Here is a 23,413-nt window from a genome sequence, read left to right as displayed (position 1 = left end):
AAATTAATCAAAACTAAATTCAGATCTGAGACTGCCAATAGAATTCTGCATGTTGTTACACAAGGTTTTTCATACATTGTTTTGATACAGATCTAATGAAGTAAAAGCAAGCACCGCTGGAGAGCTATCAGACAGGAAGTTTGGAACCTGCTATCATTAATCAAAGCTAAGCCTAGTTCACACAGCACTTTGCCCCTGTCTCGTTTCGGAGTCAGAAAGAGTGGTGGCCTAGGCAAGGAGAGCTCTTCTCCACCCACGGAACGAAAACCGGATGTTCGTGACTTGTGAAGCAAGCAGCTGTCACTGACCTAGCTAACGTTGGTAGCCTAGCGAGATAACAACTTATAGCAAGCCTTTCAGCGGGGATCAATTTCACAGCTTTTACGGTAAATCCACCAATTTAATGATTTAGGTTTGAATGAATCAATGTATTTTGCGTGTTCTATAGCTAGCTAGGACATAAACGTGAGACGAGCTCATTTGGATTAGCCTCAAATAACCGAGGATTAGCCTCGTTAGATAGTTAACGTTAACCTAACCAGCCGAGGCGAATGGTAACGTACTGTACCGTGCTAGCTGACAAGGTAGCTAGCTGTTAGCTAAACTATTGTTAAGTAGCTAGCTAACCACCGTTAAACAGGTTAGCTGCTGCTGGTAGTTGACGCGTTAGCTAGCTAACGTTTGTTTTAATCTATCGATATTTGTAAAACATTGAGTAGCTAGGTTACCTACTACTGTAACGTTACCGTCCGGCGTTAGCTAACGTTTTTTATTATATATATATATATATATATATGGGGCATACGTTAACTAGAGGAGTCGGGACAAATTGCAGCCTTGTTTTGGGTAACGTTAGCTGTTTCTCTAAGACACGAATCACCTTATTTCGGTAGCTAAACTATATGGCAGTTGCAGTGTTTAGCAATATACCATATTTTGGCTAGTTTATCTACTATAGATGTATACAATTATTGCACTTTGCTTGAATGCAGTTCTCCTCACGTGGACTGCGCATACATTGTGTTTCTGACTCTAGTCGTGATATTTTAAAGAACCAAAATGTCAAAGCATATTGCATCTCATAGCTGGGGAGGACTGTATTTGAGCCTTCCAACAAAACGAAGAACGGGTAACACAACAAGGCTGCTTCTTCAAACACAGCCCCTGTGGTGTTGTAAGATAAATTGGGTCATTTCATACCGAAATGTGTAGAACTTCCACAAACAAACCAGCCAATCAACTGTTGCTTCATTGCACAGACATCTCCTCAAATTATTAGCAAATGCTAACCTGATTGCAGATGTGAATTAGGCCTTGTCTATTTTTCATTTAGGTTGGACTTTGAAAAGAGTGAAGGACAAACGTTTATAGACCTATTTGTTTCATGCATTGTCCTTTCTGGCCCCATTTGAGTGGCTCTTCTGCAGTTATGATGTATCAGTACAGCTTTAAAGTATGTTTTTTTTGTGCCTAGGGTCCATTATAGCAGTGATAATTTACCACAAAGCACGATAGAAAAGGCATCTTTAAAAAATGTGCATCTGTGCCTGTTAAGCACTTGTTAGCTGTTTTATTTGTCTAAGTTAAGCTATAGGGAAGGGACTCTGAGGAAGACGCAAAAAAAGATCCTGAAAGTGATCCCACTGCTGAGATAGCACCTTATCTCATTGCATTAGATGCGTTATGGATGGATGTTGATGAACACACTTGTTTCTGTGACAGGAGGCTGGCTGAGCACCTGACCAGATTTTGTTCCGTGTGGAGTCTCATAGTTCACCACCATGTCTTCAGACCTTCTGGTTGACCTCAATGATGACCTTGGTGTAGATGATCCCCCCAGCAATGCCCTGGACCAGCTCAAACTGTCTCCAATGGGGGACAAGCTGTGGCCCCCAGATGACTCCAGTATGAGCAAGTCTGGTAAGAACCTAAAGGCAATTAGAAGGACAGCTGGACCTCTCTGTGCTGTCAGATGTGGACAGTTGGGTAACAATGCAAAAAAATAACTTGCTGAAATTTGAGAATTGCGTAAAGAATTTCTATTGTTTTATAAGCCACCTAATCCTTTGAGTAAAACAAAATCGTGAGATCACTGTTTTAAAACGCCACATTCCTGGCAAAATGTTGACCCTTGTAATATGATAATAATCAGCCTGTTGTAAGATCAGCTGAGTTTTTAGAAATGGAACGTTGTTTTAGGGCTATCACTGTTATTTCCCTAAAAATCGTGTAGTTTTATGTAAATCTGTCATTTGTCCAAGGAAAGAGTAAAAGAGAGCCTTATTCACAGCCCAATGCAGTGAGCCTTTTGTTACTCATGTCAACTTGATTGCATATTGCCCTCTGATGCAGTGTGCGTACATGAGTTATGCATTCTATTTGTAGGCACAGTCAAATTTCTGGTTCATTTCTGTTTTCACAGCAGATCTCCAGCCCCTTGTCTGATTGGAGGATGAGGACTGTGCCATTATTTGTGACTAATAGATGCATCTACAGCACCATGATTTAGAGTTTGAATTATTCTCAGAATCGTTATTAATGAACGGACGATTAAAGAGAAGGGTACAAGGGTTCATCTTATGAGATACCAAATGAAGCGCACACTGTCTGACCACGCCTCGAGCAACTGCATGTTAGTGACTTACTCTGTGAGAAGGACTTTGGTTTACTAAGTACACAATGCAGTCGTGTGTGTGTGTGTGTGGGGTAGCCTGTAAAATGCAATGTTTCGACCAACTAATTATTTTGGTATGCATCGAGAAGAGGCTCAAAGTGTGTTCGCAAACTCATTCTAAGAGTGCCTGAGCAGTGAGCAAGTACTGTCTGTGACGGGGCAGAGCCGAAACATTGAGTTGTGAAATTCTGAGCACTCTGCCCTCGAAGATATGAGCTAGTGAGATACGTGTGACGTGGTTGAATGTGTCCCCTTTCCTGTCAACAGAGACGGACATATCCAAGCGGTTGGGGGAGGGGTCACACCTATCCTGGGACCACCCATACTATGATATTGCCAGGCATCAGATTGTCGAAGTAGCAGGTAAGAACTTTGTCTCTACATGTGTAGCTTATCTGACCTCGATTTCCTGTTCAGTCTTGAATCCAGTTGACACTGTTTCCTCTCTCACTCTGCTGTCAAGGTGATGATAACTTTGGCAGGAAGGTGATTGTCTTCAACGCCTGTCGGATGCCCCCCCACCACGAACTGGACCACCACAAGCTACTGATGTGGGTGTTGTTGTTTTGAGATTACTGAGACATTTTCATCCTGCCATATGTCTAATAAATAGCTTCTTGTTGTGCTTTGATTCCCCCGCTGCTAGTCAAGTCGGTAGTCGTTGTGTTTTCATAAGTGATATGGATTGACTTCTCAACTATCATACTATCATCCAGGTACCTGAAGGCTACCCTAGACCAGTATGTTGAGAGCGACTACACCCTCATCTACTTCCATAATGGCCTCACCAGTGAGAACAAGCCATCTCTCAGCTGGCTGAGAGACGCCTACAGAGAATTTGACCGGAAGTGAGTCCCACCCTACCTCCAGCCAGACACGAGACCATAGTCGCAAAGCACATTTTGATAGTTTTTTCACCTATGAATGATGATGCACTCCATTTCACTCGAGATCTGAAAACTAAAGCCAAAGAGGAAGTGGACTTTGCCCTCACCCATATTTATGTCTATGAAAAGTACCATGTGCTTTATTTGTACTTATGGCTTGACTTCTCAAACAAGTGAACCGATTCAAGTTGACTTTTGCTGACTGCTCTGCTTTCTTCAGGTACAAGAAGAACATCAAGGCACTGTACATTGTCCACCCCACCATCTTCATCAAGACTCTTCTCATCCTCTTCAAGCCTCTCATCAGGTTAGTATTCTAGCACCGAGAGATGCTCTATTCCTTTCAACTGTAAAGTGTTTGCCATGTGTGATGGAGTCTCCTTTCTTGTCTAGCTTCAAGTTTGGACGAAAGATCAACTACATCAACTACCTGAGTGAACTGGAGGACGTTGTTAAGTGTGAGCAGCTAGTGATACCCACCCGGGTGCGAGAGTAAGACATTTTTTACACACGTTTCATGTAACTACTGTATCTCAAGATTGCCAATGAATTGGTCACGCTTGCGTAAAGGATGTCTATTTGTGATATCTGACTAGTTTGTTAAGTGCATTTACTTTGCTTTCTCACACCCAAACCGTTAGCTATGATGAAAAAATCAGAGCCTCACTGAAACCATCAGTTCAGGCCCAGATGTCCCCCCCTCGCAGTCCACCACTACCCAATCAACAGTTTGGAGTCTCCTTGCCAATGTAGGTAGTTGGATGAGGGCTGTTTTTTATTTGACTCTACTTCCTCAATATCCGACCTTGACGTTACATACGTAAGATGTTTCTAAGATTTTCAGTTTTTGTTGTTGATTTGTCAAGGCTAAGAGCGAGAAGTTCTGACAACGAAGCAGTTCCATTGGTGATGCGAGACACCGTGGCCTTCTTAATGGAACAAGGTAAGCACCATTCTTGCACATTTTTACCAGTGGTCATTTTTCTTGATGATGGGTTAAACTTTTGAGTCTTTGTTCTGATGTTCAGGTTTTTAGACCAATTTTTTTTTTTCACAATTTCATGCATACTGGACATGGATTCAGTATTTGAATTGCAAAACAAGGCTAATTCTGCTATTTGATTCTGTTTTACAAAAGGTTTTTGTTTTCATGGTTTCTCCCTTTTTCTGTCCTGTCTTAGGTCTTGAAATTGAGGGGATATTCCGGCGGTCAGCCAACGTGACGCTCGTCAAGGATGTTCAGCACAGATATAACTTGGGTGAAGCATTTGCACTCATTACTCTTAAACGAATGTCTAAAAATAATATCTGTTCATGTAATCAGTTCATGAAGTCCCTGGGTAGACCTCATTTATCTCTTTGGCTGTAGCTGTGGGATTTGTATGGCTCTGTGATTGTGTGTGTCTGTGGCTGCAGGTGAGGAGGTGAGTTTTTCCCAGATGGAGGACGTTCACCTGGCAGCTGTCATCCTCAAGACATTCCTCAGAGAACTACCAGAGCCCCTCCTCACATACCAGCTCTACAATGACATTGTCAACTTCCACAGTAAGTCTGGGGAACTCTCTCTTATCCTCCACACAGTAGATGGGGATATATTTTTTTATGTTTGTTGCTAAAGCTGTCAATTTGTTTTTGTAGGTCATAATCCTGAGAGGATAGTTCTAAGTCATAGCCACGTAACGTTAAAGGTCTATTTTATGCTCATTCCTCAGATGTTGACAGCAGTGCCAAAGTGACTGCGATCCAGAACATGCTGGCAATGCTCCCCGAGGAGAACTATACCTCCCTGAAGTTCCTCATTGAGTTCCTGGTGCAGGTATGTTTGCTGTCGTATCATATCCCCAGCTGAATACTTATCAGAAGCTCGGACAAACATTCCTGTTTTGTCTTTGGACGCCTGTTGTTCTATGGTTCTGTCTAAATAAGCATCATTCTGGGCATTTAGTACTGCCCGGTGACACTGGCCCTTACCAGTTTGTGTAAATTAACCAGTGAGTCGTTTTCTTATTGATATTCTACAAACATGCATGCTTGCCCATGTAGGTGTCCGCACAGAGTGAGATCAACAAGATGAACAACACCAACCTGGCAGTGGTGTTCGGACCCAACCTACTATGGGGACAAGACGCTGCCATGACACTCAGTGCCATTGGCCCCATCAATAACTTCACCAGAACTCTGTTGGACCAACACTACGAGGTCTTTTCCCCCTAAGACATCTCCTGTACAGCTATCTCTAACCAAGCCCCATTCATGTTTAAATCCCCATCTCTGACCCCGTCTCTGTATTTGTCTAGTACAGTGTAACTGTGTCTCTCCCAGTGTCCCCTAGTAGTGTTGCCAAATGCATGTGTGTATTGTGACTGTGACTGAGGACACAGAGAGAGGAAAAAGACAGGGGAGACGAACCATTGAAGACGCCAAAAGTCGGGTTAGAAGTCCGGTATGAAGGAGGCTTTAATGTCTCCGCCAGATATCTTATCACTCAGGAGAAGTTCAACACAGTGTACATGATTTGGTACTTTAAAACAATTGGAATAACCGAAACCAGTTCACATCTGTTCTGGTTTGAATCATATCAAATATTTATTTTGATGGTACAGATTTCAGAGAACATTTATGCAATGTTTTGTATCTGGGGAGCAAGATATATTTCATATTAATTTACTTGGTATGTCAAGTCCTATTTACATTGGAACAAATCATTTTCGAATTTCATAAATGATCGGTCGCTGCAGTGTACTCTAAATTCTATCGGGAGTTTATATTTTGCCACAACTTGTTTAAGAATCATGGTTATGTGTAAAGCTACAGAGTATATAGCTAAATAAAACCATGTGTATTTACGTTTGTTTTGGGGGGGGGGGGGGTCACATATCGCCTTACTTTTTAAATGTTTACTCATCTTACAAAACATACTGGTATCCCCTTTAAACATTTCCAGCAAGCCTTTGTTCCTTTCTGCTGCATTACGTTTGATCATTTTGTACAGGTCAACTATAAAATAAACTATTCTTAATCATGTAACTTCTACATTTCATGTTAAGCCTGATTAGCTTACTCAATGCAGGACAGTCTTTTCATGACACATATTCTACTTTCATTTGTGTATTATTACTCTACTTACAGCAGCTATTCCTTGAACATCAACATCCCTCTGTAAAGACTGATGGCTAGTGTCACTGCTGGCAAAATATCTTTCTGTAGCCTTAAAGTCAGTAAGGGGTATTAGAAGGGCTTCTAATCATGGATAGACTGAAATGCTGTGTACTTACAGACCCAGGGGCTTTCAGGCTCTGCTGTATTTCATTTGTTTACTGTATGTTGACTGTTAGGCGAGCTGTTTCTCTGCCTTATTTTGCTCATTTTATTGATGTCCGTTGCATTTTGTTCAATACTAAATTCAACTCAACCAAAGAATTATGGTTGCATTGGAGAACACTAAGATGGTTCCATTTAGATAATTGTTTACCTTAACATTTTTTCCATTTGCAATGGCCAAACTTTTGGGGGTACAGCTCCTGTGCTTTGTAATCCTGAATGACTTTGTAATGAACATATCCTGAATGAGAACCGTGCTAATGTTAAGACCGAATAAGTAAGAGTTCTGTTGTGCTTTGATGTGTTGTCTATTATTAAAATTAATTTGTTTACAGTGTATGAAAACTTCCTGGTCATGTCAATTAAACAATTGCATTGACATGCGGATCAGTGGCTTAGTAGAACCTTTACAACCCCATTTTGCGTCTGTGTGCCTTAAGGAAACAAACAGGCGAGGAACCAACTCGTCATATCTCGTTAAAAAAATTGTGCCCGTTTGTTCACCTTTATTGTATTGTATATCTGTATTGTCAAATAATAGTATTTCCTGGTTGCTAGTGAAAATGAAATTTCTCGTTGAGTATTTTACCGCAATCATTTTTTATATGTTATGAATATAAAGTATAAATAAAAGGTGGTTAAAAGTGCCTTCATTTGATTTATTCAGATGTGTGGAGGGGCGTACTCATGTGACAAGAGTATTGATGCTATATTGTGTTTTAAAAGCTTCAAGAAGGACGACGAATACGATCCCTCGTGTTGTGCTGGTATAAATCACAAACGACCACAATCAGAAATATATAGGGCCTCTGGCTTATTCCTTTCCCATAATACAAAATAGGCCATTTGAGATCAAATGTATTACACATGACCATGCTACTGTATATTAAAGCGTTGGGGGAAATCAAGATGACTTAAGATTGATACATTGAAAGTGCAAATAATGTTTACCCTCTTTACAGATAGGGAAAAGGGAAGCTTGCTTTATATGGTGATTCAGAGGTGAGCAGTGACTGTACATCATTTGTAGTGAGACACAGTGATGTGTGGCCTAAAGTTGGTAATCTAGAGAAGGAAAGCAGAAGACAACTCTTCTCCCCATTTACAAAAAAACAACCACAGGAACTTCTCTTTCAACATACAGATTCAGCTACACAGCATGTTTGCCGTTTCTTGGATATAGATTCACTACTATTGATCAATTTCCATACATAGCTTGGCTTCTTCCCATCTACTAAAACATGGCCACGCCTGGCTCCATAGTTGCTATGAGCGTTCTCAGTGTCACACGGGACAGCAATAATACAATGCCTCCTGACCTTTAGACAACAGCTTTGATGAACTGAACGTCTTAATTATTACGTGTTAAGCTCTATAACAGCAAGGTGAGAGGGGATCTGGTATTTACATTATGACACAGTCTGCTCAACACTAGAGCAAATGTTGCAGTTATTCACTTCAGAAAAGAAACGGTGCAACTTTTTTTCTTTTTTTAAAGATGTCTTCGGTTGTTGGGTACAGGCTCTCTTACTCTACAATACATCATCCAGTGAGGTTTGAAGAGAAACATTCGGAATACAAATCAATATGGAATTTAAACTACGAGAAGAAAGAACAGGCATACACAGGCTGAATGCAAACCAGCTTGAAAGACAACAGGACCTTGCAGATGGACTAAATGGGATCATTTGTCATTGCAGACAGTGGATCCATTTCTATCCCTACTGCAATGTGTCCACAAATGCATCAAATTCATCGATGTTCTTCTCGTATACTGCCAGTTTTTCAGGAAGAGAGTCCTGTAGGGAAAATGAACAACATCATTACAAACATAGAATGACTAAGATATTGATTTATTAGACTAAAAAGCACCACAGAAAAGAGACATTCAAACATACAGTAAATAATATAATGGTAACTACTATGTTCCCCTTTCACTACTATCTGTCAGCCATTTAAATTCAAACGGGACCACTTCATAGACAACACCCCCCAACCTGGCAACAAAACAGAAACCATCTCTCTTTGGGAGTCAGAGAAGTGTGTCTCACCAGGTCTTCTGCCATGGACTGAGAACTGACATCAATAGTGAGGCTGGTGAGCTGTGGGGGGTTCTGGAACTCTCTGTAGAATGTGCCAAGGTCCATGGGAAGGAGGTCATCCTTGGAGAACGCAGGCTTCTGAAGAACAGAGCACACAGAACACAATCAGATGTGCAGGGCAACAACTGTCACAGCCCCTTCCTTAATAACAGACTTCTCTCTACGATTTTTTGGTCAGCAGCACATATTATTCTCAGAGGTTCCGTTTTTTTTCCCGTTTTTTCCCCAGCAACATAGTCCTAATTAATTCTCAACTGTTAACCACAAGATAAGGGGTCCGAGGTCAGAGATTTGAATTAAGAACGCTCATTCCCATAAGCTTCATTTTCTCGACATCAGAAGCGTTTATCTAAAATGTTCAAAGCTGACATCTCTCCCTCTGTTGCTTTAAAAAGCCAGCTCCCTTTGATCGATTTTGGTTTTCATTAGGTCTTTGCTATGTGCTTTGTCGCATTCGCCTTTGATGTTTTGGATTTGAATTTCTCATGATCACTCTACAGCCCAGATACAAGTCAGAAATAAAAACTGTCTGAAGCAGTTTGTTAATGTTGGTCTTTTGGGCAAGGGTTATTTCGGCTGTACATATGCACACAATTTTTTTTTTTCCTGAGGCAAGCCGATGTTTGGTAGCCGAAGTCTCCGCTCCTTCGTGGGTGACTGGTCAAGAGTAGGGATTCTTCAATGGAGTGTTTGATGTCATTCAACGAAAGAGAGGACTCGTTTTCATGCAAATTGTTTCAGTTGAGAAATACTGCACCACACAATCTCAGTTAGTTGTAAAATTGCAAGACTACGACCGAAAACTTGTATACTGTAATCTTGAATACTGCTACGGCATCTAAAGAGGGACAAACAGTACCATTGCTGCTTTTTAAAATAATTTTTCAAGCCAAGGTCTTTAAAGGGAGGATGTGAGGCACAGACATTCACTTCGTCTACCCGAGTTCTGCTAGGAGCAAATCGAACCTAGTATGCAGACACATTAATGACCACTGCTAAGTGACGTAAGTAATGCTCATTTCTATATGAAGAAAATTAACGTTTTCTTCCTCTGCAGATGACATCCACAATTGACAGACATAAACAGACATTTGTTCGTAGCAGCATTTGATACGACATAGAAATGGGGTCAGATTGATTGAGTTACTATCTGTCCTTGACTAAAATGTAGTAGTCTCTGTTCTCCTCTGGAAAACAAAATAGAGCAATCTGTGTTACCGAAGGCAGGGTACTTACAAAGTCCACCATAACAAAGTCGTCCTGTGCCGGGCCTCCACTCTCACCAGAGCCTTGGGAGTGCAAACTGCCCTGCAGGGGAGAGGACGTGGCTGAGGACTCCGGCGGCTGAACCTTGGATAAAGGAGAGGTAATATCATTACCCCGTCTGCACTAAAATGACTCCTAACCAGATCCCAGAAAATAGTTACTTAAGGCTGACAATTATTTATGTGAATAATTTATTTACCATAGGGTCATTTTCCTCGAGGTCATAGGCTCTGGGAGCAAACGCTGCAAATGGTAAGTCCAGGCTTGCTGTGGTTACCTGCAATGGACATAGATTAATACTGCAGTAATTACAAGGGTATAACACTCACTGGTAATATGTCCTTTACTCGTAAGAATGGGTACTTCCAGGAATAAATATCTAAGCTTGTACTTAAACAAGGACATAAAAGGGCTGTCGCTACCTGTGTGCCTGGCTTGTTGACAAAGGCACCCACTTTCCTGGTGAAGGTGGTCTCCAGTACACCACAGGGAGAGCCACTCTTCACCCCAACGCTCCTCGACGAGGTCTCTGCGTCCTCACCACTTTGAAAGATCACACGGCAAAGCTGTAACAAACAGGTTTCTCCCAAGCAAGCGTCACCTAGGGTGATCCTCAGTTACACAGGGTGCTTCGCTTTGTCACACGGGGGGGGGGGGTCATGGCAGACTGGGGTTTACCTGCTGGAGGGCGTGGCGGGAACATGATCAGCAGGGGGGCATGAGGACACTCGTCGATGCTCTGCCTGGGCTCCATGACAAGGCTGCACAGGGACCTGCTGGGGTACGCCGCCCTCCTTCCCTGGAACTCCCATCTACATAGGACATGTGAAAGGCCATAGTTGGCACTGGCTGAGTCATGTTGAAACACCTATACAAAGCTTTGTTTCCCTTGTTGGCCCTCAAATCTATTCATTTAGAGCATCTTGACTGGCTGCGTCACCGCCTGGTATGGCAAAGTGCTTGGCATCCGACCGCAAGGCGTCATCCATGACCTCTATACCAGGCGGTGTCAGAGGAAGGCCCAACAAATGGTCAAAGACTCGAGCCACCCAAGTCATAGACTGTACCGATGCAACAAGTCTGGAACCAACAGGACCGTGAACCGCTTCTATCCCAAGCCACGAGACTGCTAAATAGTTAGTTAAATAGGTACCTGGACTATCGGCACTGACCCTCTTTGCACTAACATTGACTCATCACATACGCCGCTGCTACTGTTTGCTATTGATCCTGTTGCCAAGTCACTTTATTCCTAGTTATAGAGTATGTACATATTTACCTCATACCCCTGCACTGGTACCTCGTGTATATAACAAAGTCATCATTACTCAATGTGTATTTATTATTACTTTTCTATAATTTCGCTATTTTTTCCCCCCCTCTCTCTGCATTGTTGGGAAGGGCCGGTAAGTAAGTATTTCACTGTTAATATACAACTATTGTTTACAAAGCATGTGACAAATAAAATGTGATTTGACTAGCTCAACACCTGGGTGGTTACCTGGTGTGGGTTGGCAGCGTTTAAGGTAGAGGGGTGGCAGAAGTCAGCAGCTCCAACAAGCACAGGAGACTGATAAGAAAGACGAGAGCAGTAGAGCTGAGAGAGAGAGAGAGAGACAGGGTGAGAAAGAGAGAGAGCGAGAAAGAGAGAGAAAGAGAGAGACAGACAGAGACAGAGAAAGGGCGAGAAAGAGAGACAGACAGAGAGAGACAGAGAAAGGGCGAGAAAGAGAGAGAAAGAGAGACAGACAGACAGAGAAAGGGCGAGAAAGAGAGAGCGAGAAAGAGAGAGAAAGACAGAGAGAGACAGAGAAAGGGCGAGAAAGAGAGAGCGAGAAAGAGAGAAAGAGAGAGACAGACAGACAGACAGAGAAAGGGCGAGAAAGAGAGAGAGCGAGAAAGAGAGCGACAGAGACAGAGAGAGAAAGGGCGAGAGAGAGAGCGAGAAAGAGAGAGACAGACAGAGACAGAGAAAGGGCGAGAAAGAGAGAGCGAGAAAGAGAGACAGACAGAGACAGAGAAAGGGCGAGAAAGAGAGAGAGAGAGACAGACAGAGACAGAGAAAGGGCGAGAAAGAGCGAGAGCGAGAAAGAGAGACAGACAGAGACGGAGAAAGGGCGAGAAAGAGAGAGAGCGAGAAAGAGAGCGACAGAGACAGAGAGAGAAAGGGCGAGAGAGAGAGCGAGAAAGAGAGAGACAGACAGAGACAGAGAAAGGGCGAGAAAGAGAGCGAGAAAGAGAGACAGACAGAGACAGAGAAAGGGCGAGAAAGAGAGAGAGAGAGACAGACAGAGACAGAGAAAGGGCGAGAAAGAGAGAGAGCGAGAAAGAGAGAGAAAGAAAGACAGAGAGAGACAGAGAAAGGGCGAGAAAGAGAGAGCGAGAAAGAGAGAGAGACAGACAGACAGAGAAAGGGCGAGAAAGAGAGAGAGAGCGAGAAAGAGAGCAACAGAGACACAGAGAGAAAGGGCGAGAGAGAGAGAGAGAAACAGAGAGTGAGAGAGAGAGAAAGAGACAGTGAGAAAGAGCAAAAGAAAGAAAGAAAAGAGAGCGAGCTAAAACATGAATGAATCCAGAGGAGAAATGGGCTGATGGGAGGCGGGCAGCAGGAGGTAGAAACTATAGCATTACAGAGGACAGGGTAAACGTTTTAAGCACGGCTCTTCTAAGCAGATTTGACTTACCCTGACAATGAACATGATAATCTATTAAACATATTTATGTGATGACTAACTACTTGTTAAGGAATCCTCGTCAGCAAACCAATGTAACCATGTGGAAAGGATTAAGGTTAGGAATCCTAGGGCAGTCCGTAGATAATGTAGTCAATTACATAAGCACTTCCGCAGGTTATAAAATACCCTTTTACCAAGACAAATATGATTATTCATGTTCTGAATCGTTCAGCGGAGTCTCTCTAACATATCGTTAACATTACATACAAAATGTTGGATTTCTTAACATTATACATACGATAATACACACAGAGCTCTGTTGACCTAGCGACGGAAGGTTTCTCGTAACAACTTTTGAGCATTTTACATTTTGTGGTCCTTGTCTTTCAAAGTTGTTTCCGTGGGTGGCAAAAAGCACAATTAGCCCGACACGAGCTGAATTAAATATAAAAGGCTTTGGGAAAAGAAAAGAAAAGCTTGGAAAAACGCTCAGTGCCCCGTTGACATTTCAGAGATACGCTTGTTTTTGTGAGAAATCTTTTAAAAAAAATAACAGGAATTTCAAATGAATATGAAAAGGGTATACTAAAATATGAAAATTCTACATGTCATGTCTCAAAATCGGTGTCCATCTTACATCTATATTGTTTTATGTCCTGCGGATTTGAAGAAAGATGAGTTCAATGGGAAAGTGAGCCTGCCAGGTAGCCACAGTAGCCTTATTTCTTGCACAAAACCCAGCATAGCTGACTCGATGCAATTGTCCTGATTTTTTTTACCACTTTTTTGTGTTCTGGCCTCCATTGTTTTAGTCCATTCTACAAGGGTTAACAACACCGATAACGTTTGAACTGATTATTATAGAGAGATGAGGTCAGGACCATTGGTTTTATTAGAGGAATATCTACTCAACAAACATATTATTTTACCCATTGGGTCAAAAGATGTGTTTTTTGATTGGACACCCTAATGTAAGGGATAAAGAGATGCCCCATTTGATTGGACACCCTAATGTAAGGGATAAAGAGATGCCCCATTTGATTGGACACCCTAATGTAAGGGATAAAGAGATGCCCCATTTGATTGGACACCCTAATGTAAGGGATAAAGAGATGCCCCATTTGATTGGACACCCTAATGTAAGGGATAAAGAGATGCCCCATTTGATTGCTTCATTGATTTGCTTTTAAGCGTTCTATACTTCTATTACTTTTAAAGAGGTATCAGAAGACAGGCCAAATAGTCCTGGAACACCTCAGGCATTGTGAGTGAGTGAGATACATGCCCACACACACAAGACTCACTTGGTGTGAGAAGGCCAGGCCCATCATGGGTCATTTCAGAGTTTACATCACTGCAGGTTTAGGGATCTTTAAATGTGCCTTATGTACAGTGAACACGCACTACACAGACAGCACAGAAAGAGGGAGAGAAAGGGGCTAAGAAATGAAAGCACTTATACGGAAAAACGGAGAGGACCCATTTGGTACGGGGGCTTGGTAATGTCTCCAACACAGTGCTTTCCCACTGCCAGAATTGTGACATGAGCTTTGGGTATGAGAATAGCAAACCACCAGATACACAACTACACATCAGTTGGATGTATGGTCATCAATATAGGTCAAATGTTTGAATATGCATATCTATTTGAACGCGGTGCAAGACAAAATAGCTTAAGAAAACACCTGACCCTTTTGGTAGTGAAGTCACAGTCACAAATCTCACCGTGGACACCACACGTTTGCGAAATTTGCACAGATGCAAAGTTTGACTTTGCTAAGCAGTGACATACGTACTTGTGAGGGTGGAGAAGTGGAGAAGGACGTGGTGCACACTTCCTGAGAATCCTCCACCCCATTGTATGCTCCTTCATCTTCTCCGGGTGCTCTGGAGTATAGGGAAGGCAAACAAACATGACCGGATCATTACACAATCCTTTATTTTAGAACTTCATTGAAGATGATCATAAATAATAGGCATGCACAAATCTGTATTGGGTCGGTATAGGTGTTTGGGCGCGGGCTAACCAACCTGTAGTTACATGGATGCATGTGTCCCACGTTGCCAAAGGGGCGCTCAACGAAGTGGTCAATGATTATGCCCATAATCGGAGCCGTCCTCTCAAACTGCCTGTGAGATTATGAATATAGAATTAGGAATAAGTGTATAGATACAACCAGTGGAGAATAAGGAGGATATGGAAGAAAATGGGAAAACATATAGTGGCAGATTTTACAGGCAGTGCATTTGAGACCGCTGAGTGGGCACATGCAGTGCTGTGAACAACTTCTGTTTCTGTACCTGGTGGACATGAAGGCCAGGTTTGTCCTGTAAGCACAAGATAAGGTGATGGTTCCAATAGGAGTTCCCACAACTCCTACACGCACTGTCTGGAACCCTGAAAAACAGCATTCAGAAACAACAAATATCAGAATCTTCACAGCCCTACACAACACTTCCAAAGACCCAAACAACCGACAAAATATGTAGTGCGTTCAGAAAGTATTTAGAGCCCTTGGCTATTTCCACGTTATCATATGTTACAGCCTTATTCCAAAATGGATTAAATAATTGTTTTCCCCTCATCAATCTACACACAATACCCCATAATGACAAAGCAAAAACAGGTTTTTAGAAATCTTTGCAAATTTATGAAATAATAAATAACAGAAATACCTTATTTAGGTAAGTATTCAGACCCTTTGCTATGAGACTTGAAATTGAACTCCATTGTTTCCATTGATCATCCTTGAGATGTTTTGGCAACTTGTTTGGAGCCCACCGGTGGTAAATTCAATTGATTGGACATGATTTGGAAAGGCACACACCTGTCTATATAAGGTCCCAAAGTTGACAGTGCATGTCAAAAATTAAGCGTTGAGGTCGAAGGAATTGTCCATAGAGCACTGAGACAGGATTGTGTCAAGGGAAGTGTACCAAAAAATCTGGGGAAGGGTACCAAAGAATTTCTGCTACATTGAAGGTCGCCAAGAACAGTGACCTCCATCATTCTTAAATGAAAGAAGTTTGGAACCACCAAGACTCTTCCTAGAGCTGGCGGCCCGACCAAACAGAGCAATCGGGGGAGAAAGGCTTTCGTCGGCGAGGTGACCAAGAACCCGATGGTCACTCTGACAGAGCCAGAGCCCAGACTTGAACCTGATCGAATATCTCTGAAGAGACCTGAAAATAGCTGTGCAGCGACGCTCCCAATCCAACCTGACAGAGCTTGAGAGGATCTGCAGAGAAGAATGGGGGAACCTCCCCAAATATAGGTGTGCCAAGCTTGTAGCGTCATACCCAAGAATACTCAAGGCTGTTATCGTTGCCAAAGGTGCTTCAACAAAGTATTGAGTAAATGGTCTGAATACTTATGTAAATGTGATATTTCAATTTTTTTTTAAATAACTTTGCAAAAAATCCTAAAAACCTATTTTTGCTTTGTCATTATGGGGTATTGTGTGTAGATTGATGAGGGGGGGGGGGGGGGGGGGGGCAATGTAATCAATTTTATAATAAGGCTGTAACATAACAAAATGTGGGAAAAGTCCAGGGGTCTGAATACTTTCCGAACGCACAGTAGATAATATAACAGGCATGGTTACCTTCTCCCAATCCTGTAAGTTGAACCTCTCCAAAATATATCCTGCAAAATAATGTATCTATTAGTCAGACTGTTTACTAACACGATATACATCATCATTAGCAATACTGGTCAAAATAATGATAACACATATCTGTATACCATAAAACAAACAAACCTGTACAGTATGACATAGTCGTGCCCTTGCTTTCGTGAGAGTTTGTAGGCTGGGGTTACCCTTGTGATAGCCAGTAGTGACTTGAGCAGTAATGACATGCGGTTATAGACAGTGTAGGACACTTTAATATCTTTGTCACACCTGCAAAAAAAAGAATCATACATTTTACAATGAGTGTTACGCTCCATGAAATGTAAAAAGCAACTACAAAACCTGGGGCCCAAAAATAAGAAAATGCTAAACTTATCCTCATTACTTACTTCTCGTTCATTTCGAGACACCATGTCTCCAATTCCATCGAGTCTCCCTGGAAAATATGACAAAGTCATGATGTTTTTCTAACCTTTACAGTCACTTGGACTTATTGACAAACAAATGCCCAATGATCCAGACCACTGGTCTCAAGAACTGTCTGTGACACCAGTCTGTGCTATCTTACCTCTGAGGTTTTGAGGGAGATCTCAACACACATGGACCGTTCGATGCCAGGAAGCTGCCCGGCCAGAGCTTTCTTTGACTCATGTGTAACTTCTGGGATATCTTTGATTGCCAGGTTGAACTGGTGAAAATATTTTAGTTTAATGAGACTTGAATCTACAACTCTTTCAGGGAAAAAAAATGGCACCGGTAAATTAATGAGTTGAGAGAACAAGAATGAATTGTGACATACCCAATCAGAGCCAGTAGGTGAAGACAAGGAGCGTGTGCATACTTTTTCCCCAAGTCGAGCTTGGACTATCACCTGTACTGTCTGATGACAAATTAGGAAATTATCAACCTCAGTGAATTAATCAACTCAGGAATACTATAGAAAGTGCTTGATAATCTAATTGTGGCAATATTGTGCATAATTAAAGACAGTACCTTCAAAGCGAAAAACTTTATGAACTTGTCCAAGTCTTTTTTATCCTGAGGACTTAGATCACTGTCCATCATGGAATGCCCTTGTAATGTAAAAACACAGTCTGGTGAGCAAGGACAGCCACATTAATCGAACTGTTGGCAGGCTATATCAATTGCGTGTCAGTCAAAACAATGCTAGATTTTGTCTAGCCTCATTCTATAGTCATCTTAGCTAAGAACTCCAGTGTCCACATTAAGCTTGTGTGTGTTGACAAAAAAACAGCGAGCTAACTTCGACTCTAGCTAGGTAATACTTGACTAAAACATATTGTCTGTCAATGACAAGAAAATATTCAAGATTGGTGGTAGCTATCTAGATAATTAATTTGATAGCATGGCTAATTACCGCGTTTAGCAACATAGCTAGCTAGCATGCACGTACTTAGCTCATCACATCAGAAATGCACATGTAATTTCAATGTTGCGCTGATAGCGTACTGAAAAACGTAGTTCTGGTTACCTATATGATCTAAATGATATATATTCTTATATTGGCTAAGTTACACCGTCGCATTATGTTATTTGGACACCAGCCTTGACCACCTGGCCCATTTCTTGTTTATTTTCTTTGGGGGTATGACGTGTCTCGAAAGAGTTGTATTTTGAGAAGCACTTTCATCTCCAACGCTGTGGTCTATAAAATGTGCAAAATCCCATCTATCGTCATTTCAGTGTTTTAATATCAATAAAAACACAGGACAAGTTGTTTTGAAAACAATAATTACGTTAATTTGTTTGTTTTAAACTCGAAACTGCGTCTCACATATTTTTGCTAGATATCAGAAAAGTGACATGCGCAGAAGAGTCACAACGACAATAACAACAAACGCCGGTAGGTTCAAATTCGACGTGTTTTAAAAATATTTTTTTTACTAATGAATGATATTTATAGTTCGTATTATTCTAAGTTAGCACCATCTTGGGTGACTTTGGTTCACTGTTCCCAACTAAATGTCTGATAAGGAAATTGCTAGGCTAGCCGCAAGCCTTAATGCTAGCTAGCTATACAACATAGAACACCGATCATCTTTATATCTAGTAGAGACTATCTCTGATTTATCTAACTGGACATTTGGTTAGAGATTAAGCATATCAGACCAGAACATAATATTGAAAGAAACAGACCATGCTGAAAACACAAAGCTCTGTTTTGATGCCTTTCTCTCCCCCCCCCCCTACAGAATTTCCATAACGAAATGGCTAACGAAATTGCATAACAAATAGCCATTCTGGATTGTGACCTGCTGCTCCATGGTTGTGGACATAAAACTCTCGACAGGTTTGATATAGAGACTGTTTCAGATGAGTTCCTATTAACATCATTTGGATTCCCTCGAGATTTCATCTACTACTTGGTGGAGCTACTGCGTGACACTTTAGGATTCTATACCTCAGGATCCTTCCAGACGAGGATGGGAGATGCCATTGGCATTCGCCAGGCTTCCATGAGTCGCTGTATGACAAATGCAACCAAGGCAATGGTTGAGAAAGCTCCAGAGTGCATAGGATTCATGAGAGAGGAAGCCACAAAACAGCAGTCCAAAGAGGAGTTTTTCAGGGTAGCAGGAATTACCTAATGTCATGGGGGTTGTAGACTGCCCATATAGCCATTAAGGCACCCAATGCCGATGATTCTTCATCTGCCAATAAGAAAGGCTTCCATTCAAGAAACTGTCAACTTGTGTGTGATGCCAGGGGACTTTTGCTCAGTGCAGAGACTAACTGGCCCGGCAGTTTACAGGATAACTGCATATTTCAAGAGTCTTCAGTGTACAAGGAATTGGAAGAGCAGGAAAATCACGAAGGCTGGTTATTAGGTAATATAGCTGATAATCCTCCATTTTAAACTTCCATTGTTGAAAATACTTTTTAATTTTTTATTATTGTCTTGCTCTTCAAGCCTCCCTCTTTCATAATGTCTAACCTAGCCATGCCTTTTCTTGTAGGAGACTGCCACTATCCTTTAAAGAAATGGCTGATGACACCTGTCTAGTACCCAGAAACTTCAGCAGACTTTCGATACAACCTGGCTCACACTGCCACTCATAAGATGGACCGCACATGGACCGCACATTCAGGGCCATTCAAACTCATTTCCGTTGCCTGGATGGGTCCAAAGGCTACCTTCAGTACTCACCTGAGAAGTGCTCTCACATCATTCTGGCCTGCTGCGTCTTGCACAACGTGTCATTGCAATCAGGCTTGGATGCCTGGACATTTGAGAGGACTGATATACCAGGCCAGTCAGACAACGGCAGTCGAAAGCCAGAGGCTGTGGACTCTGAGGCAGTCCGAATCTGCCAGGAGCTCATTCTTAGTCACTTCAGCTAGGTCTGCATGCTCAGAATCAACAGGGAAAACACTATGTTTCACAGAGCCTGTGCCTGCAATAGAGAAGTGGTTGACACCAGATTCTGTATAAGCAGAAAGAAAGATGATTTTGTGACTAATATAGGTTTTAGTAGGTGTAGATGTACAGTTTCAGAAAGTATTCATACACCTTGACTAATTCCACATTTTGTTGTTGGATTAAATGTATTATTTTTCTCACCCATCTACACACAATACCCCCTAATGGCAAAGTGAAAACATGTTTTTAGACATGTTTGCAAATGTATTGATAATTAAATGTGTATCCTAAAAACCTCTAGTCCTTTCTGATGACAAGCATACCCATAACATGATGCAGCCAACACCATGCTTGAAAATATGGTGGTACTCAGTGATGTGTTGTGATGGATTTGTATGTATATGTAAAATGTATGTATATGTAGCAGAAAAGCTGTAAAAAAAAAAAAATGTTTTATTTCTCCTCCAAAGAGGGGTGGTGGTGGAGGGGTTAATACATGTTTGTTTTTTTAAGCCCTAATAGCAGACACATTTCTCAACATGCTCACAACATGCAATTGGATCCAAATTATAAACATTTGGATACAGGGGGAAAAAAATGGTGCAAGTCAAATTCTACTCAAATACTTGTATTTGGCGGGTTGTGAGCATGTTGAGAGATGTGTCCGTTCTTAGGGCTTGATTCAATCAGATTTTTTTAAAGTGCATGTTTTGGATTATTTGTATTCTGTACAGGCTTCCTTCTTTTCATTCTGTCATTTAGCTTAGTAACTACAATGTGTTCGATCCATCCTCAGTTTTCTCCTATCACAGCCATTAAACTCTCTTAAAGTCACCATTAGTCTCACGGTGAAAACCCTGAGCGGTTTCCTTCCGATCCAGTAAACTGAGTTAGGAAGGACACCTGTATCTTTTTAAAAATTGAACTTTTATGTAACTAGGCAAGTCAGTTAAGAATACTGAGCTCAGCACGCACTGAGCCCCAATTGCGCGCCGCCCCAATGGGACTCCCAATAACGTCCGGTTGTGATACAGTCTGGGATCAAACCAGGGTCTGTAGTGATGCCTCTAGCACTGAGATGCAGTGCCTTAGACCGCTGCACCACTCAGGAGTGACAGTGTATTGATGCACCATCCAAAGTGTACAGTGCCTTGCGAAAGTATTCGGCCCCCTTGAACTTTGCGACCTTTTTCCACATTTCAGGCTTCAAACATCAAGATATAAAACTGTATTTTTTTGTGAAGAATCAACAACAAGTGGGACACAATCATGAAGTGGAACGACATTTATTGGATATTTCAAACTTTTTTAACAAATAAAAAACTGAAAAATTGGGCGTGCAAAATTATTCAGCCCCCTTAAGTTAATACTTTGTAGCGCCACCTTTTGCTGCGATTACAACTGTAAGTCGCTTGGGGTATGTCTCTATCAGTTTTGCACATCGAGAGACTGAAATTTTTTCCCATTCCTCCTTGCAAAACAGCTCAAGCTCAGTGAGGTTGGATGGATGGAGAGCATTTGTGAACAGCAGTTTTCAGTTCTTTCCACAGATTCTCGATTGGATTCAGGTCTGGACTTTGACTTGGCCATTCTAACACCTGGATATGTTTATTTTTGAACCATTCCATTGTAGATTTTGCTTTATGTTTTGGATCATTGTCTTGTTGGAAGACAAATCTCGGTTCCAGTCTCAGGTCTTTTGCAGACTCCATCAGGTTTTCTTCCAGAATGGTCCTGTATTTGGCTCCATCCATCTTCCCATCAATTTTAACCATCTTCCCTGTCCCTGCTGAAGAAAGGCAGGCCCAAACCATGATGCTGCCACCACCATGTTTGACAGTGGGGATGGTATGTTCAGGGTGATGCGCTGTGTTGCTTTTACGCCAAACATAACGTTTTGCATTGTTGCCAAAAAGTTACATTTTGGTTTCATCTAACCAGAGCACCTTCTTCCACATGTTTGGTGTGTCTCCCAGGTGGCTTGTGGCAAACTTTAAAACAACACTTTTTATGGATATCTTTAAGAAATGGCTTTCTTCTTGCCACTCTTCCATAAAGGCCAGATTTGTGCAATATACGACTGATTGTTGTCCTATGGACAGAGTCTCCCACCTCAGCTGTAGATCTATGCAGTTCATCCAGAGTGATCATGGGCCTCTTGGCTGCATCTCTGATCAGTCTTCTCCTTGTATGAGCTGAAAGTTTAGAGGGACGGCCAGGTCTTGGTAGATTTGCAGTGGTCTGATACTCCTTCCATTTCAATATTATCGCTTGCACAGTGCTCCTTGGGATGTTTAAAGCTTGGGAAATCTTTTTGTATCCAAATCCGGCTTTAAACTTCTTCACAACAGTATCTCGGACCTGCCTGGTGTGTTCCTTGTTCTTCATGATGCTCTCTGCGCTTTTAACGGACCTCTGAGACTATCACAGTGCAGGTGCATTTATACGGAGACTTGATTACACACAGGTGGATTGTATTTATCATCATTAGTCATTTAGGTCAACATTGGATCATTCAGAGATCCTCACTGAACTTCTGGAGAGAGTTTGCTGCACTGAAAGTAAAGGGGCTGAATAATTTTGCACGCCCAATTTTTCAGTTTTTGATTTGTTAAAAAAGTTTGAAATATCCAATAAATGTCATTCCACTTCATGATTGTGTCCCACTTGTTGTTGATTCTTCACAAAAAAATACAGTTTTATATCTTTATGTTTGAAGCCTGAAATGTGGCAAAAGGTCGCAAAGTTCAAGGGGGCCGAATACTTTCGCAAGGCACTGTAATTAAAAGCTTCACCATGCTCAAAGGGATATTCAATGTCTGCTTTTTAAATTTTTTATCCATCTACCAAAAAGTGCCCCTCTTTGCGAGGCATTGGAAAACCTACCTGGTCTTTGTGGTTGAATCTGTTTGAAATTCACTGCTCAACTGAGGGACCTTACAGATAATTGTATGTGTGGGGTAAAGAGATTAAGTGGTCATTCAAAAATCATATTAACCACTATTATTGTACACAGAGTGAATCCAGCAGCTTATTATGTGGCTTGTTAAGCAAATGTTTACTCATGAACTTATTTAGGCTTGCCATACCAAACGGTTGAATACTTATTGACTCAAGACATTTCAGCTTTTTATTTTTAATTCATTTGTAAAAAATTCTAAAAACATAATTCCACTTTGACATTATGGGGATATTGTGTGTAGGCCAGTGACACACAATCTCAATTTAATCCATTTTAAATTCAAGCTTTAACACAGCAAAATGTGGAAAAAGTCAAGGGGTGTGAATACTTTCTGAAGGCACTATGTATTTGCAGACACTGGAATTGTCTACAAGAGGGCAGGGTGTGGTGTACAAGATGTATATGCTCCAATAAATACATGTGTAAATGACTGGTTCATTTATTTTACTCATTATACGCATAACTATGCACAACTTTTTTTTTTAAATGAAACAGTTTAATGTTCATTCCAA

At 41.5% G+C, this 23,413-nt stretch overlaps 2 protein-coding genes and 1 long non-coding RNA gene across 6 annotated transcripts; 2 read left to right on the top strand and 1 right to left on the bottom strand.

The window, feature by feature from the left end:
• The first annotated feature begins 123 nt into the window (after positions 1 to 123).
• LOC109895526 (rho GTPase-activating protein 1) lies at positions 124 to 8,262 on the top strand. Its single transcript, XM_020489251.2, has 13 exons — positions 124 to 386; positions 1,723 to 1,920; positions 2,942 to 3,037; positions 3,138 to 3,225; positions 3,391 to 3,522; positions 3,782 to 3,868; positions 3,955 to 4,053; positions 4,203 to 4,310; positions 4,428 to 4,504; positions 4,743 to 4,820; positions 4,978 to 5,106; positions 5,274 to 5,377; positions 5,605 to 8,262. The coding sequence occupies exons 2-13, from the start codon at positions 1,782 to 1,784 to the stop codon at positions 5,773 to 5,775; spliced, it is 1,308 nt and encodes a 435-aa protein (XP_020344840.1). The 5' UTR covers positions 124 to 386; positions 1,723 to 1,781; the 3' UTR covers positions 5,776 to 8,262.
• On the bottom strand, positions 5,994 to 18,391 carry LOC109895525 (autophagy-related protein 13-like). Of its 4 annotated transcripts, none has more exons than XM_020489248.2 (17): positions 18,050 to 18,180; positions 17,551 to 17,630; positions 17,357 to 17,437; positions 17,126 to 17,245; positions 16,947 to 16,993; positions 16,687 to 16,827; positions 16,531 to 16,571; positions 15,227 to 15,323; positions 14,957 to 15,055; positions 14,722 to 14,812; positions 11,752 to 11,847; positions 10,929 to 11,062; positions 10,673 to 10,793; positions 10,450 to 10,527; positions 10,221 to 10,334; positions 8,934 to 9,062; positions 6,001 to 8,681 (listed from the first exon to the last, which is right to left on the bottom strand). In XM_020489248.2, the coding sequence occupies exons 2-17, from the start codon at positions 17,620 to 17,622 to the stop codon at positions 8,604 to 8,606; spliced, it is 1,539 nt and encodes a 512-aa protein (XP_020344837.1). In that variant the 5' UTR covers positions 17,623 to 17,630; positions 18,050 to 18,180; the 3' UTR covers positions 6,001 to 8,603. The 4 variants fall into 4 exon arrangements, with proteins under 4 accessions (XP_020344839.1, XP_020344837.1, XP_031686581.1 ...); XM_020489249.2 differs by having other exon boundaries at positions 6,123 to 8,681; positions 17,972 to 18,177; XM_020489250.2 differs by lacking the exon at positions 11,752 to 11,847 and having other exon boundaries at positions 5,994 to 8,681; positions 18,050 to 18,391.
• LOC109895527 (uncharacterized) lies at positions 18,316 to 21,266 on the top strand. Its single transcript, XR_002255996.2, has 3 exons — positions 18,316 to 18,421; positions 18,771 to 19,406; positions 19,536 to 21,266. It is a non-coding gene; the product is annotated as an uncharacterized LOC109895527 (long non-coding RNA).
• Positions 21,267 to 23,413: the final 2,147 nt, after the last annotated feature.

The sequence above is a fragment of the Oncorhynchus kisutch genome, linkage group LG8 (genome assembly GCF_002021735.2).
Source record: "Oncorhynchus kisutch isolate 150728-3 linkage group LG8, Okis_V2, whole genome shotgun sequence".
In the NCBI taxonomy this organism is placed as follows: domain Eukaryota; kingdom Metazoa; phylum Chordata; class Actinopteri; order Salmoniformes; family Salmonidae; genus Oncorhynchus; species Oncorhynchus kisutch.
The sequence above is the reverse complement of the archived record's forward strand: the minus strand, read 5'-3'. Positions and strand labels throughout refer to the sequence as shown.